Raw genomic sequence first — 14,263 nt, 5'->3', positions numbered from 1 at the left:
CAGCTGGACAGTGCAGTTGTGTGGCAAAGAACGAGCAGTTGCCAGTTCGTGGCAATAGCTGAGCTGACCTTTCTACCATGCCGAGACGTGAGTGCATGGGCCAGTATTGTCGAACAGTGTCCCGGGTGGCTTTCACTGCGTTATCAGACTTAGCAGTTTGACGAGGTCAATCGTAAATTGAACTCACGTACCTGGCCCGCTTCATCATCTGCGAGGACAAGTTGTTCTACTATAGCCCACGGACACAGGTTGGCGACCGGAGCCAGTAGCACACAGGGAAATCTTCGACATCAGACTTCTCGACGCGCCCTCGGCCTGGACTAGTACTACACCTGCCGATTTAGTGGCACGCAACGTCTGCGAGAGAAAGTAGGAGCAAGTGAACGACTTCCGATGATAGCTGTCATGTACGCTTGACACGACCTGTCAATGGCCTGTCACTGTGGCACCTTCGCTGCTTCACTGGCCTGCGCCACCTGCTGGCCAGTACATGGTTCCCCGCGTAGGAGACGGGAGAGGAAGTCCCCTTAGGCTTCAGATGGGCCTAGCAGCGATGCATCTCATCCAGATCCCCGATTTAGGCCGTCCATGGCTTCTGGGAGCGGGTGTTGCAGGCGAAGGTCCGCGAGAGACGCCTTGCGTTGGTCCGACAGCGCAAAGTGTGGACTTTGCTACATATGCGACACCGCTGCGGCGGGCATGCGCACTGGGAGTACTCAAGACAACGACAGCCCGCTTCGCACTGGCAGGGAGCGCATGATAAACCTCGGGGCGGCATATGCACTGTGGTGAGGACTACAACGATGCCTCTGCTGGCGATGCTTCTGTGACGTGATGGAGAGGTAGGTGTCCAGCGAGCCTCCAGAGTACAAGGTCGATGTCGCGATGGCTACAACGAGGAGGCGTCGCCAGTCGAGTGTGCGCGCGGAGGAACGCTCGACAAGAGCTCCCGAATCGGGCATGGCTGGGCTCGGCACGTGTGATGGGCGGACGCACCCCTGCCTGTTCGAGACAAACACTCGTCCAGATTTGTGCATCCTCTTATTCCTCCATCCACGCGGCTTCTCGCACTGGTCTCTATCCTCCCTCCGACGCGCAATTTATAAAGATGGCTCGCCAGTCCGCCCTGTCCATCACCATCCTGCTCTCGAGTATCGCGCCGCACACGACCTCCCGGATCGCACAAAACTCGTCGCCTACAATCGTCTGTCGCACAGCCCGCCGCGTGCCTCATAGCTAGCACACCACGCCCTCGCATACCGCATACTAGTGTCATCAACGCGTTTAGCATTTCCCGTACGCGCTCCTTGCCTCAATATGTTCCAGGTCGCCTCTCGCCCCGTCCCGGAGCTCTCGCTCCCCATGTCCCACTCGTACGGCGGGCACCCGAACGCGCCCCAGAACCTCCAGCTTCCGCGAACCCTGTCGCGCCCAGCCTTCACAGAGGTCTCTCGCAATGCCATCGCCGCGCTCGAGCCGGAGCTCGCGAACGTTCCCGTTGAGTTTGTTAGAAAACACCTGGCTGGCCAGGCTAATGAGTGCGTCTCCCGCCTTTCTTCGCCTCTCCTATCCTGACTTTTCGCGCAACAGGATGCTCTCCGCACTCTCCCTGCTCACGTATCCGGCTTCCCTCCCGAAAGCACACCTACCACCCACGATCGACGTACCCGTCCGCCCGACGGCCTCGTCTCCGCCACGTGCCTTCCCGACGCACATGCTCGCCGTCTCTTCCTCAAGGGCGTCCCCCTCCCAGCCAAACACACCCACCGCCGCGTCGTTCCTCGCGTCAAACTCTCCTACCACCACCGTGCCGCTCTTCCCCGCGCACGCACTCGTCCTCGCCGCGTACTGCCCGCTGCTGCCCCAGCTCCCGCGATCTGCGGGCCAGCGCGGCAGTGCTGCCGTCAGCCTCCCCCTCGTCCCCCTCGCAGTGCCCAGCGCGGAGACGTTCCACCTTCTGCACGCGTACCTGCACACCCGCCGCCCGGACACGCTCCTCGCCGCGCTCCTCCCCTCGCTCGCGTCGTCCCTCCCGCCCGCGCACGCCGCTTCGTCGTCGTCCTCGCACCAACGCTCGTACGTGAGCAACTTCTCCAGCGAGAGCCTCCTCCGCCTCGCACACGCGCTCGCGCACAACGCCGCGGCCCACGCCGGGCCCCAGGGCGCGCTCGGCGGGCTCATGGCGCACGTGAAGGTCATCAACGGGCTCTGGAGGAACGTCTGCGCGCTCGGCGTGAGCGACGCGGAGCTGTGGGGCGTCATGGACGTCGCCTGGGAGATCGTGCTCGCCGCGCTGACCCGCGTCGTCGAGCGCGAGCGTGCGTGAACGGCCACCCCCATCCTCGACGGGCGGGCCTCGTCCAAAACACTGTCTCCTCTCACTCTACACTTGCATATGGGTTCCGGTTCCGTGTCATTGTCATTGCCTCATGGACTGTTCGTCGTTCTAGTACACCTTGCCGCTAATCTTCGCACCCCCTCCAAAACTTCATATCCATATAGGTGTCGTCCCCGTCTTCGCACTCGCCCGCCTCTGACTATACCCCCGTGTATTGCCACACCCATTGTTGTATCCTTACTGCGTTCCTGTCGTCTTGGCTCTGCTGTTGTCCGCGTCTGTTGTCTGCTGCATGAATACGTTCGTGTTAACCCGAGGTTGGACGTAGTAGGATAACGTGCATTTAATGAAGCCGCTCTTGCATTCCTGTCATAGGATTTGAGCGAGAAAGACACATGGCATTCCCGGAGGTCGTCGCGAGATCGGAGACGCGATGTGGCGGTGGCGCGTGGCGCTCAGCCACACGTGTCGCTCCACTGGGTGGCTAGTCTCCGTTGCCGACCATAAAGACTCCATAAAGCTGAGGTTTTCCAATGTACGTCTTAGCAAATGTTGTCCGGCCGCGGGGCTCATGGAAAGACACAGACAGACTCTTCAATCTTATCGCGAAGAAATTTGGCGACTTCGACAGACTCATAAGTAAAAGCCACTGGCGGACAGCGCCGAGACCGGCCCAACAGCCACACTTTGTGGCCACGGATGTTCATTTACGCTGGGCCACTTGGGACAATGGACAGAGTGCTGAGTACTGATAGGCTCACCGAACAGTTTGGCGGACAGATGAATTGATTGACCAATCAGATACGCTCAAAAGAAAGATACTTATACCAACACCGCTGCCTTGAACATGGCAAGCCACTTGTATTTCTCTTTCATACCACTGCCACTGGTGCGGCTCGTGTCGACCATTGCACGACGGCTCTCTCAGCTACCATCCTAGAATTCATAAATGGTCGAGCATCGAAGCGCCATGGTGAACAAGATTACGAATACGGGCATCGATCCTTTCAAGAACATAGGGTCCGATGAGGTACGGCTTGCGTAGCTCGACTATCTCCTGTGCTGTCGACTCACAAACAACGACATCGACCATCACAGGGGGCTCGCGGGATCTTTGGCGTCGACACCGTCCAATCTGAACGATACTCCCGCTACGTCACGACGTTCACCTGGACCGACAAGGACCTGACGCCAAGGGCGCTGTCCTGCTTTATAAAAGCGTTATCGTCGCTCGATACGCCATGGATCCCTGCTGTGTGCGTCTCAGAATATCTCTTGCTCCACACCATTCCATCGTTCGCACTTTTCGCCTCGCCCAACCTCTAGGACCTCTGGGTGACTGCGTCGCTCGTCAAGGAAGAGGCCCTAACGGCGATGTTCGATGAGCTGCCGTCGCGCTGTCGCGCCCTCCAAAGTCTGCACATACGGGGGGCCGAGCCGAGGTGGACCACCGAACGGGGGCTCGGCGAATCCGAGTGGTTTTACACCGTGTTTAGGGACTCCTTCCGCGAAAGCATCGATGAAGACGCGCTCGTGATAATGTGCACCTGCGATTTGGATAGCATCGAGTCCATCTGTCTGGCCGATCTGTCAGTGTACGTCACGGATTCACCCCTCGATGCAGGGAAAACGCGCATTCTACGAGGGTCTGACCAAGAGCCCGTTCTGCGACGCGCTCAGGAATTTTACCTTTGTTGTATTGAGGGTATCTCAATTAGAGCCCATCAATCCCAGCCCAAGAACACTAACGTTCTCCATACATACCCTGCGGCCACTCCTGCAACTGCGCAACCCGCGCTATCTTCCCCTCGGTCTACCCCCAATCACCCTTCGTTGCGACAACATCAACACTCTCGCCTCCGCCGAGACGCATCTCAAGACGAACAGAGTCCACCAAAATGGGGACGCCATGACGGCACTCTCAGCGTTCTTCACAAAGTGCCCGAAACCGGAGCACATAGGCTTTGACACCTGGGTTGGTGACGGAAGGTGCCCGAACGAGACGAACGTGTTGTGGGCACCCTGTCCCGACGACGTCTGTAACGCGCCACAGTTGCCGGGTTCTGTGTGCCACCGACGAGTGCGACTACTATTATACGGTGGTGTATTTCACATTAATTTACCCGAAACGAGCACACGGGAGCTGGAAGACGAGATAACGCAGTACGTCGCGCGAGCCAAGGCTATTGCTGAAATCATCGTCGGCCGAGGATTCGACTCGGAGCTGTGGCTGCTCTGCGGCTATAGCGCCACCTGGTGAAGTCGCTGCTGCAGGGGAAGGCGTTGCAGGGGCAGGTGCTGCAAGGGAAGTCGCTGTTGGGGAAGCCGCTGCGGTGAAGTGGCCGCTGGTGCGGCGGCATGGTCTCATGGACGTGCTCCTCGTGAAGTTGGACGAGATTCGGAAGACGTCTCAGACCTACTCCACCATCGCATCGCAAACTTCACTAGTCACTTCTCGGCCATCCTTTCACAAGGTACTGGATAGCGTGTACTACTCATAATGCCTCCGTCGCTGTTCCGTGATATCAGTTTTATTCTGTTCATGTAACTAAGTGGAAGTTCTGTTTGCATTCTATCATACTCTCTAATGATCGCTCACTGTGCAGTCCGTAGTCGACAAAAGCAATAACGCGTGGAAGCATGGACGTAGTGCATTCGCTGGATCAGCGTCGAAAGCAGCGTGGTATCGTATTGACTGAGGGACGACAGTCCCTCGCCTGCTCGTACAAATCAGGCCTGCGACTGTCTCACAGTAGTGCACTCGACAGGACACTGGCATGTTACAAGGGATCGCATATGCATACACTGTTACAGTGTATTGCTCATAGCAAGCAAGGGTCCGGTCTCCGCATACATCGCTCCCCTACGACAGAGGCGACGAGCCGGTAACGGAACATAGAAGCTCTTTGTGGTGAAATCAGCGGACATCCGTAGTAGTGGATGATGGTGCATTCTGTCGCTGAGGGGTCGATTAATTGAAGGAAGCCTGACAAATGTCGCCCACCCGAGAGCCAAATCCACAGAAGTATAGAGCCGGGCATTAACATGTTACAAATGGTACACGCAGACAGCGTGTACCACTCATAACAATTGAGGATCCGGTTGCAGCACACACCAGTGCTCCATGGCGATTCGTCGGATGCGGGAGGTCTCCACATCGGACGGCGTATTCTTGAGGGAAGGACGACATCCAAACGGGTCGGTCCTTGTGCATATTGCGAGAGCCTCTACGAAGACAATTCCGGCCGATACGTTCCCCAGATCTTACGCCAGCTCAGCTATAAGGTCGATGGAGTGCAAATCGAGACCCACCTACTTCAGTCAGGCCTTCCAGTCAATTGAGAGACAGATTTGCCGGTACCGTGCAATACGTTGCCTACCGCACGCACGGCGAAGGCCTGGCCACCGTTGCTGGGTCGCCTGTCGAGAAAACGCGTTGATATAATTCAGGTCAAGAGAAGAGAGGTGGGGAAGAGGGTTGGCGTTCAAAGCAAATTTATCACGGTATATATACGACGCTCGGTCTCGAGGGCTCGCGGAAATCGGTGAGGCCGTGGTATCGATGATCTACATTGGTCATCCACGCTCGATGGGAAGCACAATAGAGCAGTCACCGCATGGTATACATCCGTCCTGCAATCGATGTTGTGGATGGGTTACACAAGACGTACACAAGAACTAAGTGGCTGCAACATTACCCGGCCAAGCTTCCTGCGAGTCTGAACACCCTTGTAGCGATGTCTGAGGCTGGCTGACTATGTTGTGAGCGATATGCAGCTGCAGACCACGGACTTGACGTTTCGAGTGTTACTGTAGTGTGGCTTGTACGACCACGTTTTGCTTCGGCAACAGCTTAACCATCGCTAGGATGAAGAAAAACGTGGGGAATGAGCAAGGATGGAGTGCGAATTGCCTCGGTAAAGTCTAGTACGAGGCATGAGCCAAATGAGCGAGAGTGAAAGATACTCACACTCACTGGCACGTGATGACCAAACCGCCGGTATGGGGAGGACTCGGACGTTGATGGTCTGCAGCAAGTCTGCAGCTTTAGTTTCGTACTTGCACTTGTTCAGAGTCATCGTGACCGCAGATCATCATGTTCCTAGCCGTGAACGCTCAAGTAACCCGTCCAAGAAGCATTTAGCCGGTCATTCAATCATTGCGTTGCCCATGGCCGAGGAATGTCTGTCCAACCGTCTACTCTACGCATCATGTACGCAACCAAGCGGTTTTCGCGATCTTCTTCTGTTTTTTCTGTTCTTTGAACCGCTCCTGCTCAGAAATCAGTTAACTGTTTTAGCGAAGCCAACGCAGATGATGCTCACCAGGTCCTTTTTCGTTGGCCTCTTCCGCTTCTTACTCTCCTCTTCGTGTGCTTCCTCAAGCTTGCGTGCCTCTACCTCCTGCTCCCAAGCGTTGACGTCAAAGTAGAACTCGCTCATCCGCTTCGCCCGTTCATACTCGGACAAGTGCGACGGGTCACGGCCATCCGGGCGGGCGAATGTCCCCGTGCGTGCATTGAACTTGGCCGTATACGTGAACGCTGCGGGGTTGGACGGGCCTGCGGCGAGCGACGGGTCGAGGTGTGCGAGCGCGGGGTCGATGCCCTGGGCAGCCGCAGCGGCCTGGAGGTCGTACATCGCGGCGATTGCTGGCGCCGACGCCGAGACCGGCAACGCGGAGGAGCCTGGGGCGGAGGGGTCAGCGGACGCACCGGCTGGAGGCGCGGGCTGGAGCGGATTCGTCCATGTCGTCTCTTGCGTCTGTGTGTTGTAGAAGTAGTACGCGTTGTGTGCGGGCGAAAAGATCGCCTGCCAGTCGCCCGCGCTGGCTGTCACTGCGGGCGCTGCGGGTGCTGGCGTCGTCGATGAGGAGGCAGCAGGGGTGGGAGAACCAGCAGAGTCGGATGGAGAAGCAGAGCTGTCCCCGGCCTGGGGCTCAGGGTCGATGTCCTTGCCCTTCCCCTTTGCGTCGGGGCTGGCCTCCTCGTGCGGCTGCGAAGACGGTGGTACTTCGGGGCCATCAGACTGCTTACTGTCTGCGGAATGAGGAGGAGGGGGTGAGGACGGGGCGGCGGTGGTCGAGGTGGCCATCGAGGTCAAGGTCAAGATGTATTCGAACTCCGACTTCATCATCTCTCCCTCAGCTACCACATCACCCCGCCTCTCTATCGCAGCTTCACTCGAACGCTATTCGCTTCCCTGTCTTGCAGACGAACAGACATCTGATCCGGCGGGGGAAGCAGAGTCGTAGACGTATATCGAGGCAGTCCTCGTAGGCGCTGCCACTGGGTCCACGGTCGACAGTACTCAGGTGCGTGATACAATCCCGGACTGGTTACCGTTTCTTCATGGCTTCGAGTCCAAGCAACATTGCCCAGGACGACATCCTTCTTCCCACAAATGTAGCCTTGGGCGAGCCGAGGTGGTCTCTCTCAGGTACATTGTGCTTCAGGCAAACCTAAGTACTCGGAAGGGTCTCCTGGAGGACACATTCCGGGTACTGCGTACACGGTCGTGCGCGGCCTTACTCCGATGTCCTGGCCCTTCACACGAGCCGTCCGTGGAGGTCGTAATGAATGGTGTTGCACTCGAAGCGTGACCCCTGCGTGCTTCGGCTGGTCGCTTCGCTTCGTGTCTACCCCACACTGCGAGCACGTAAGACGACTTCTTACACGGTGTGGGGATCGATACCCCAAGTCGGAAGTGCTCAAGAAGTGCTCTCTGATTGCTCAGATAGTCTCTCCATTCATTCGCGCCAGACGCTACGCGTCTTGGCAGTAGTCCAATGCTTCAAAGGGGCCGTGATCTGACGCGTACTATCACACAGAGCGCCCCCATCAGCCAGCTTAAGAACGCGTCCCAGCACAGCAGCCGCGAACGCCAACCCCACATTCCGCCCAACATGCCGTCCTCGCCCGAGCGCGAGCCCCCGCATTACATCCCCCTCCCGCCCCTACGCTCGGCGATGAAGTATCCTTCGTCGCGCCCATGCACACCCGGATCTCCACCCACGCGCTCCTCGCCGCTCGTACCCTCAACCTCGACCGTCACGTCCTCGCCGTCCGGCTCGCCCTCCACCTCCACGCTCCTCGCGTCCCCGAGCGCTACCCCGCCGTTCGCCGTGTCCCCGCTCGCGCCGCCCAGTACGCTCATCGCCGGGCAGGGGTACACACCCAAGGTCTCGTTCGACACGCTCGAGAACCCCCAGGCGAGCATGTTCTGTTATACGCTCCACGTTCAGAGCGAGGGTTATTCCAGGAACCGCGGCACGCGCGTGTTTCTGTGCGCGAGCGGTCCGGACGAGAGTGGCAAGCAGGCGCTGGACTGGGCGCTGGAGAGCTTGGTGCAGGATGGGGATGAACTGATCGTGTTCCGGGGAGTGGATTCAGAGGAGCTGGGTGCGTTGTGATCGTTCCTCACACTGGGCTCTCTCTGAGTTACGTCTACAGAGAAGGAGCATGACCAATACCGCGAGGACGCACGCGACCTGATGCGATATATCCAGGAGAAGTGCGTCGAGGACGATGCAGAGCGAAAGGTACGTCTCAAACCTGCTCAGCCCTGGCTCCGGTCTCAATGTACGTGTCCACAGCTCTCGATCATTGTCGAGTACATCGCAGGCAAAGTGCCCCAGACCATCGACCGTCTCATATCGCTCTACCGCCCCGACTCGATCGTCGTCGGCACGCGGGGCCAACGGGGCATGATGCAGGCATGGGGAGCTGCGTTTGGCGCGCCTGGCAAGCTGGGGAGCGTATCGAGGTGTGTCATACTATCATCTTGCCGTGACGCTTCGCTGAAGTGGGCGTTCGTAGATACTGCTTGAGTCACTCGCCCGTGCCTATTATCGTTGTACGGCCGGAAGAGAAGGTGCGCAAGACGATGGCGAAGCGTCGCGCAGACCCGAAACGCGGGTCACACTTCGAGAAGTGCGTCTTACTATGCTCGTATGTGCCCTGCCACCGACTGACCCCACCTCCGCGCGACAGTCTCTACAAAACGCGAACTACTAGTAATGGCGTCAACTCCGTGCCGCTGATTGCAACCTTGACTCAGTAGTCCGTCGTTTGTGGAGGAGGAGAATCCGCGTCATACATGCGGTAAAGAAGATTCTGCTACATTTTTGGTGTTGGAAGTCGGACTATGTGCTCTACTTACTATAGACTATGTTTTAAACGAGTGTATCGATACATACTGTGACTTATTCTGCATATTCTTATGACTGAGAGGCCCTGAGGTGGATGATCTTTGATTGGAGGAGGCAGTGCCTGGAGACTAGACAGGGGTCCGAATTAATAATACTGGGCTCTGGTGGTGTACCCACTCCCGCCGTGTGTTCTCTCGAACAAATTGCTAATACATAGTACTTGTTCGGCCCGCGGGTCCTACCTACCTCTACTGCGTCTCGTCACACACGGACTAGTACTCTCTAGTTCGCACTGTAACTTAAGTACATAGACCATGCTACGCTCACTGCGCAACAGTCCTGATGTACATGCACCGTAGCCCCTTACGATATTGCCTTCGCACCCGGCGGAGTCACCTCTACAGAGGTGTACCGAGTCGTCGTAGAACAGACCAACGTTTCGTAATTCACTCAGATAGGTAGCGTCTACATGGGCTTGACCTCAACTGACAATAAACAGGATTTGCGAATGAACAAACCTGCATAGTGGCAGGTCGTTGTGTGTAAAAAAACATGCATTAAGGGGGAATCGAACCCCCGGCGGGTCGAACCCGCATCAGTGGCAACGACCCAGGTTACCACTACCCCATTAATGCTTGTAAGAAAAGGCTCTGGTATTTTATTGATCCTGTTAGCGGTCCCCAGGAATGCCTGCCTTGCCTGGCGGCCGGATACAGCTTGTACTGTACTGTACTTCACGACTCCGAACTTCAAGCTTTATACCTCTACTGCCATCATGGCCGTGAAACCGACGACCAAAGCCATGCACAATTCACCCAGTAACAAAGGAAAGAAGGCAGCTTCCTCGATAGGAGCTCCAGCGCAACATAACCAGAGCAGTCGCAAGGGGAAGAAAGCATGGAGGAAAAACGTCGACATCGGGGACGTCGAAGTGGGAATGGAGGAATTACGTGAGGAAGAAAGAGTTACTGGGTGAGCGTTGTTCCTGGTGGATAGCTCGACTGACTTGAGGCGTGTGAGCTCATCTTGCGTTGAACCTAGGTCGATCCTCCAGAAGAAAACAAATGAGGAGCTTTTTCAAGTCGACGTAAAAGGAGACGAACACGGTGCGTATTAGCTACCTGACGTGCTCACTGGGTGCTAAGTCCATTCATGCTTAGTCCGGAGAACACAGCCAAAGTTCTCCAAAGCCCTCCTCACCTCCACCAAAATTCTCGCACAGCGATCCGCCGTCCCCGCTGTCATCACGCGTACTACCGCTAACCCGCTCAAGCGCAAAAACTTGACATATGAAGAGAAGGGCCGCCTCCTTCGGATGGGCAAGCGGCCCAGGAAGGGCCCCTTCAATGCGGTCATCGACCATACGGAGATGGGCGCGGGTAGCGCGATGCTCGAGGTCAGCGAGGCGGCGAAGAACAGTGGGACTCATGATGTCTGGGGGGACAGTTCTGTGCAAGGGACGAAAGTGAAGGTATGTGCTGTCCTTCCGCTGAACGGTTTTGAGGATCAACGAATTAACTGTACACCAGCATCCGAAGACACCCAACCCCCGCTCACTCATCGCTCTCCCCGCCGTCCCCACACCGCATGAGGGTACCTCGTACAACCCGCTTGTCACCTCGCACCTAGAACTCTTACGCACCGCGCACGAGATCGAGGAGCGCCGGCTGAAGGAGACTGAGAAGCTCGCAGAGATGAAGCGTAAGATAGACGCCGCGCGGACCGCTGCGGTGCTCGAGGACGCGGAGGGTGTCGCCCGGGGGATGACCGTCCAGCTCATCGACGACGCCGACGCCGAGCTGGAGGCAGATGACGGCAAGGAGCTTCCACCGGTGAAGAAGATGCCCGAGCGGAAGACAAAGCAAGAGCGCAGGAAGGCGTCGCGGCTGCGTGCGGAGAAACGTGCACTTGCCGAACGGGCCGCCAGGAAACGCATGCTCGCGTCGGTGGACTCTGCAAAAGCGTTGCGGAAGGCCTTTGGCCGGAACTTGGCAGCCAGGGAGAGGCTGCGCGTGCAGAAGCAGGAGAAGATGCAGGAGAAGCTAAGACAGGGTCTGGCGGGCCAGCGTTTGGGAAAGCACAAGGTACCCGAAGGCGAGGTGGATGTGCAGCTGGGTGAGGAACTCACTGAGAGCTTACGGGCGTTGAAGGTGCGTGGCTGCATAATTGCTGTGCCCGTAAGGAGCTCACTGCGCATGTGTAGCCCGAAGGCAACCTGTTCCGCGATCGCTTCCTGAGTATGCAACATCGCGCGCTCATAGAGCCTCGCGTGCCAGTCCTGTATGTCTCTCACACTGATTGCCATGCATGGCTTACTGACATCTTTAATAGACCGAGGAGGCGCAAGATGAAGATCAAGGAGTACGAGAAGCACTCGTACAAACGGTTCGACAGGGATCAATAATTCAGCCCGTGGTTCGTTCGGGTTTGCTGTATCTGTATTTCTCTGGTATGCATGCAGATGGGGACACCGGTCCATGTCCAGAAATGCACTCTTAGTCTACAACTCGCTGAGACAACCTGAATTGCCAGCAGATGTGGTACATACAACGTTGTTGATCCATTGACACAAAGCAAGCGAACAAATGTGGAGTGTCGTATCGGTACAGTGGTGTGGCGGAGTCGTGTATTGAAACTCTACAGAGCTGTCTAGCCGTAAATGTCGGGGAGCATGAATTCGCTGGCATGCCCAGTGAGCTGACCGCGCGGCGCCTTCACGATGAGGTCTGCTTGTTGCCTGGAGCTCAAGATCAGCTTCGGAACGGCAGACACAGGGCTCGTACGTACAGCCGCATGCGGAGCAGCAGCTTGCGGTTCGCGACCTGCATAAACTCGCCGGACTTGATCGCGCGAGCGAACAGCGCGCTGCGCTGGTCCGTCTCCTTTGCCTTGAGGATCTGCACCTCATCGTCAGCATTCCAGTCAGCGAGCAGTCCACCCGCCAGGAGCGCACCTTGTTCTGCCTGTCGACGCGCGCCTGGATCTCGCCCGCCTGGATGAGCAGGACGACCTGCCGCTCGAGCTCCTCGATGGTCCACCCGAATGCAGTGCTCATCCGTTCGAGTTTTATCGACGCGAACGGCTGGAAGTACTGTACGAGCGCACGGCTGCGGATTTGGTTCGTCAGGTTCGCCATGTGGCTCGACAGGTGCAGGTCCAGTGTGTGGCGAGTCTGCTCGCCATACTCTCAGTCAGTCAATAGGACACGGGAGAGCAAAGGGACGCACGGAGTGGCGGTCGAGGATCTCGAGCATCAGCTTGAAACGGTTGCCCATGTACGACTCTAGCAGCTCGCGCACGTATGGCTCCTGCTCGATGTAGACGCCGAAGTTGTCGTTGTCCAGGATCTGCGTACGAATCTGCTGTCGGCTGAACGTCGACAGCGCACAGAGCGTCGTGTAGATCGCGATGTCGCCTGGCGCTATCAGCTGTGCTTTCTCGCGTCAGTACATAGGCAAATAGCTTAGGGACCGACTCACCCTGCCAGCCCAGTCGCCGAGAGACTTCACGGGGCCCACTTTGAGGAAGGCCTGCGATGCCTTCTCGAAGTTCCCTTGCCCCAGGTAGGACAGCGCGATACTAACGTCGAGCTTGCTCTGCACCCTCTCCCTCTCTGCCGCCGCTTTGTCCCTACCTGTGGCGGCTGCTGAAGCGGGGGCAGTCGGGCCTGGACCTGGGGCGCGCGCGCTGGATGTTGCGTCCAGTGCGGCGTCGGCTTTGAATACGTAGGTAGACATGTGTGCATAGTTGCGATGCTCGATGAGGAGCTGGAGGCAGCGTCAGCGTCAGAGATCGGCGTACACTGTTGAAGGGTGATGGTTAAGGAGGCAAGCAGTGAACAACAGACTGTACCGCTGTTCGCAACGCAATAGAGTGGCATGGTCCTAGACAGTGGGGGCCCCTCTGAACAAAGCTGGACGCTCGTCCCACACGTATGGCAATACAAGTCTGCTGTTAGCATTGCAGGCAAACCACCTTGTATGAAGTGCTGAGTCGAGGATTCGATCATCGCATACAGCTGGAGACTTCACGTTGGACGCCAGGTTGTAAGGGAACGTGCCTTGCAAGGTTAGGCATCCCGTCTCGGCTTAGAGACAGGGAAACAGCCTTTCAAGCGCTGTACAAACACTTCACACGAGTGGCTCTGTTGGCGCGCAGATAGACCGAAGATGAACTCTCACCTCTAGGACAGAAAGGCACATCTCAAGAACATGCTGGCTGGTCGTGCAGAACTCACGCGACTTTGTGTAATGCTTCAGCGCAGCTGTCTGGTCCCCGCTGTTGCGATGGAAGTCGCCCAGATCGCGGTAGGCCATCTACGTGTACAAGGTGTATATGGGTATAAAGTAGATGGACGAGTCGACCGCGCACGCACCCGAATGCTCTCTTTGATCATGTTACTCGTGTACGTCTTCAGCTCTGTCTCGAGCTTATTACGCTGCGCCTGGTTCCTTTGCGTGGTCTCATCGATCCACTCCTGGTTGAGCGCATGGATGTCAGATAAAGCTGGTAGCTCCCCGTTGGAAGTAGCCGCAGTCTGTTCGTACGCCGAAAGCAGCGCACGGTACAGATTGGTATCGCTCATCTGCAACACGAGCTGGAGCGCTGCTTGAAAAGCCAGCACGGCCAGCGACGGACATTGCGAGATGACTTGAATGTAACGCTCGATGGCGGATCGTCCTGGACGACATCAAGAGTCTGGAACGTCGACTATCCGCGAGGTAGACACTCACCGGAGTACCCTGAACTGATGACCTCTAGCTCGAATGGGTGCGC

The 14,263-nt window shown here is 57.2% G+C and overlaps 6 protein-coding genes and 1 non-coding gene across 7 annotated transcripts; 4 read left to right on the top strand and 3 right to left on the bottom strand.

Moving 5' to 3' along the window:
• The first annotated feature begins 1,016 nt into the window (after positions 1-1,016).
• C8Q71DRAFT_910167 (uncharacterized protein) lies at positions 1,017-2,709 on the top strand. The gene is made up of 2 exons (XM_047929076.1): positions 1,017-1,538; positions 1,591-2,709. Exons 1-2 carry the CDS (start codon positions 1,318-1,320, stop codon positions 2,324-2,326), a joined length of 957 nt encoding a protein of 318 aa, XP_047775172.1. The 5' UTR covers positions 1,017-1,317; the 3' UTR covers positions 2,327-2,709.
• Positions 2,710-3,308: 599 nt separating this feature from the next.
• Positions 3,309-4,598, top strand: C8Q71DRAFT_726324 (uncharacterized protein; the record flags this gene model as incomplete). The annotated part of the gene is made up of 4 exons (XM_047921757.1): positions 3,309-3,368; positions 3,437-3,592; positions 3,665-3,933; positions 4,043-4,598. 4 exons carry the CDS (start codon positions 3,309-3,311, stop codon positions 4,596-4,598), a joined length of 1,041 nt encoding a protein of 346 aa, XP_047775171.1.
• A 1,949-nt stretch (positions 4,599-6,547) lies between these two features.
• C8Q71DRAFT_714470 (uncharacterized protein) lies at positions 6,548-7,431 on the bottom strand (the record flags this gene model as incomplete). The annotated part of the gene is made up of 2 exons (XM_047920968.1): positions 6,548-6,610; positions 6,664-7,431. The coding sequence occupies 2 exons, from the start codon at positions 7,429-7,431 to the stop codon at positions 6,548-6,550; spliced, it is 831 nt and encodes a 276-aa protein (XP_047775170.1).
• An 811-nt stretch (positions 7,432-8,242) lies between these two features.
• Positions 8,243-9,399, top strand: C8Q71DRAFT_798646 (uncharacterized protein; the record flags this gene model as incomplete). Its single annotated transcript, XM_047925828.1, has 5 exons — positions 8,243-8,738; positions 8,790-8,878; positions 8,933-9,102; positions 9,156-9,269; positions 9,330-9,399. 5 exons carry the CDS (start codon positions 8,243-8,245, stop codon positions 9,397-9,399), a joined length of 939 nt encoding a protein of 312 aa, XP_047775169.1.
• A 641-nt stretch (positions 9,400-10,040) lies between these two features.
• Positions 10,041-10,122, bottom strand: C8Q71DRAFT_t129. The gene has a single exon. It is a non-coding gene; the product is annotated as a tRNA-Gly (tRNA).
• A 48-nt stretch (positions 10,123-10,170) lies between these two features.
• On the top strand, positions 10,171-11,939 carry C8Q71DRAFT_263884 (P60-like protein). The gene is made up of 6 exons (XM_047917390.1): positions 10,171-10,459; positions 10,529-10,593; positions 10,648-10,958; positions 11,017-11,637; positions 11,691-11,767; positions 11,819-11,939. The coding sequence occupies exons 1-6, from the start codon at positions 10,263-10,265 to the stop codon at positions 11,889-11,891; spliced, it is 1,344 nt and encodes a 447-aa protein (XP_047775168.1). The 5' UTR covers positions 10,171-10,262; the 3' UTR covers positions 11,892-11,939.
• A 197-nt stretch (positions 11,940-12,136) lies between these two features.
• On the bottom strand, positions 12,137-14,263 carry C8Q71DRAFT_714561 (PCI-domain-containing protein; the record flags this gene model as incomplete). Its single annotated transcript, XM_047920978.1, has 8 exons — positions 12,137-12,224; positions 12,275-12,384; positions 12,441-12,659; positions 12,715-12,915; positions 12,967-13,254; positions 13,669-13,803; positions 13,863-14,167; positions 14,221-14,263. Coding segments are annotated over 8 exons (1,389 nt in total), but the record flags the coding sequence as incomplete, so codon positions are not given.

Source organism: Rhodofomes roseus, assembly GCF_022264815.1.
Source record: "Rhodofomes roseus strain CIRM-BRFM 1785 chromosome Unknown C8Q71scaffold_22, whole genome shotgun sequence".
Taxonomy (NCBI): Eukaryota; Fungi; Basidiomycota; class Agaricomycetes; order Polyporales; family Fomitopsidaceae; genus Rhodofomes; species Rhodofomes roseus.
Note: the sequence above shows the minus strand (reverse complement) of the source record. Positions and strands in the feature narration are given on the sequence as shown.

Coding starts and splice junctions, on each gene's coding strand:
- C8Q71DRAFT_910167 (XM_047929076.1), top strand. CDS start 1,318: ATGTTCCAGGTCGCCTCTCGCCCCGTCCCGGAGCTCTCGCTCCCCATG. Junction 1,539..1,590: donor CTGGCTGGCCAGGCTAATGA/GTGCGTCTCCCG, acceptor TTCGCGCAACAG/GATGCTCTCCGCACTCTCCC.
- C8Q71DRAFT_263884 (XM_047917390.1), top strand. CDS start 10,263: ATGGCCGTGAAACCGACGACCAAAGCCATGCACAATTCACCCAGTAAC. Junction 10,460..10,528: donor GAGGAAGAAAGAGTTACTGG/GTGAGCGTTGTT, acceptor CGTTGAACCTAG/GTCGATCCTCCAGAAGAAAA. Junction 10,594..10,647: donor CGTAAAAGGAGACGAACACG/GTGCGTATTAGC, acceptor ATTCATGCTTAG/TCCGGAGAACACAGCCAAAG.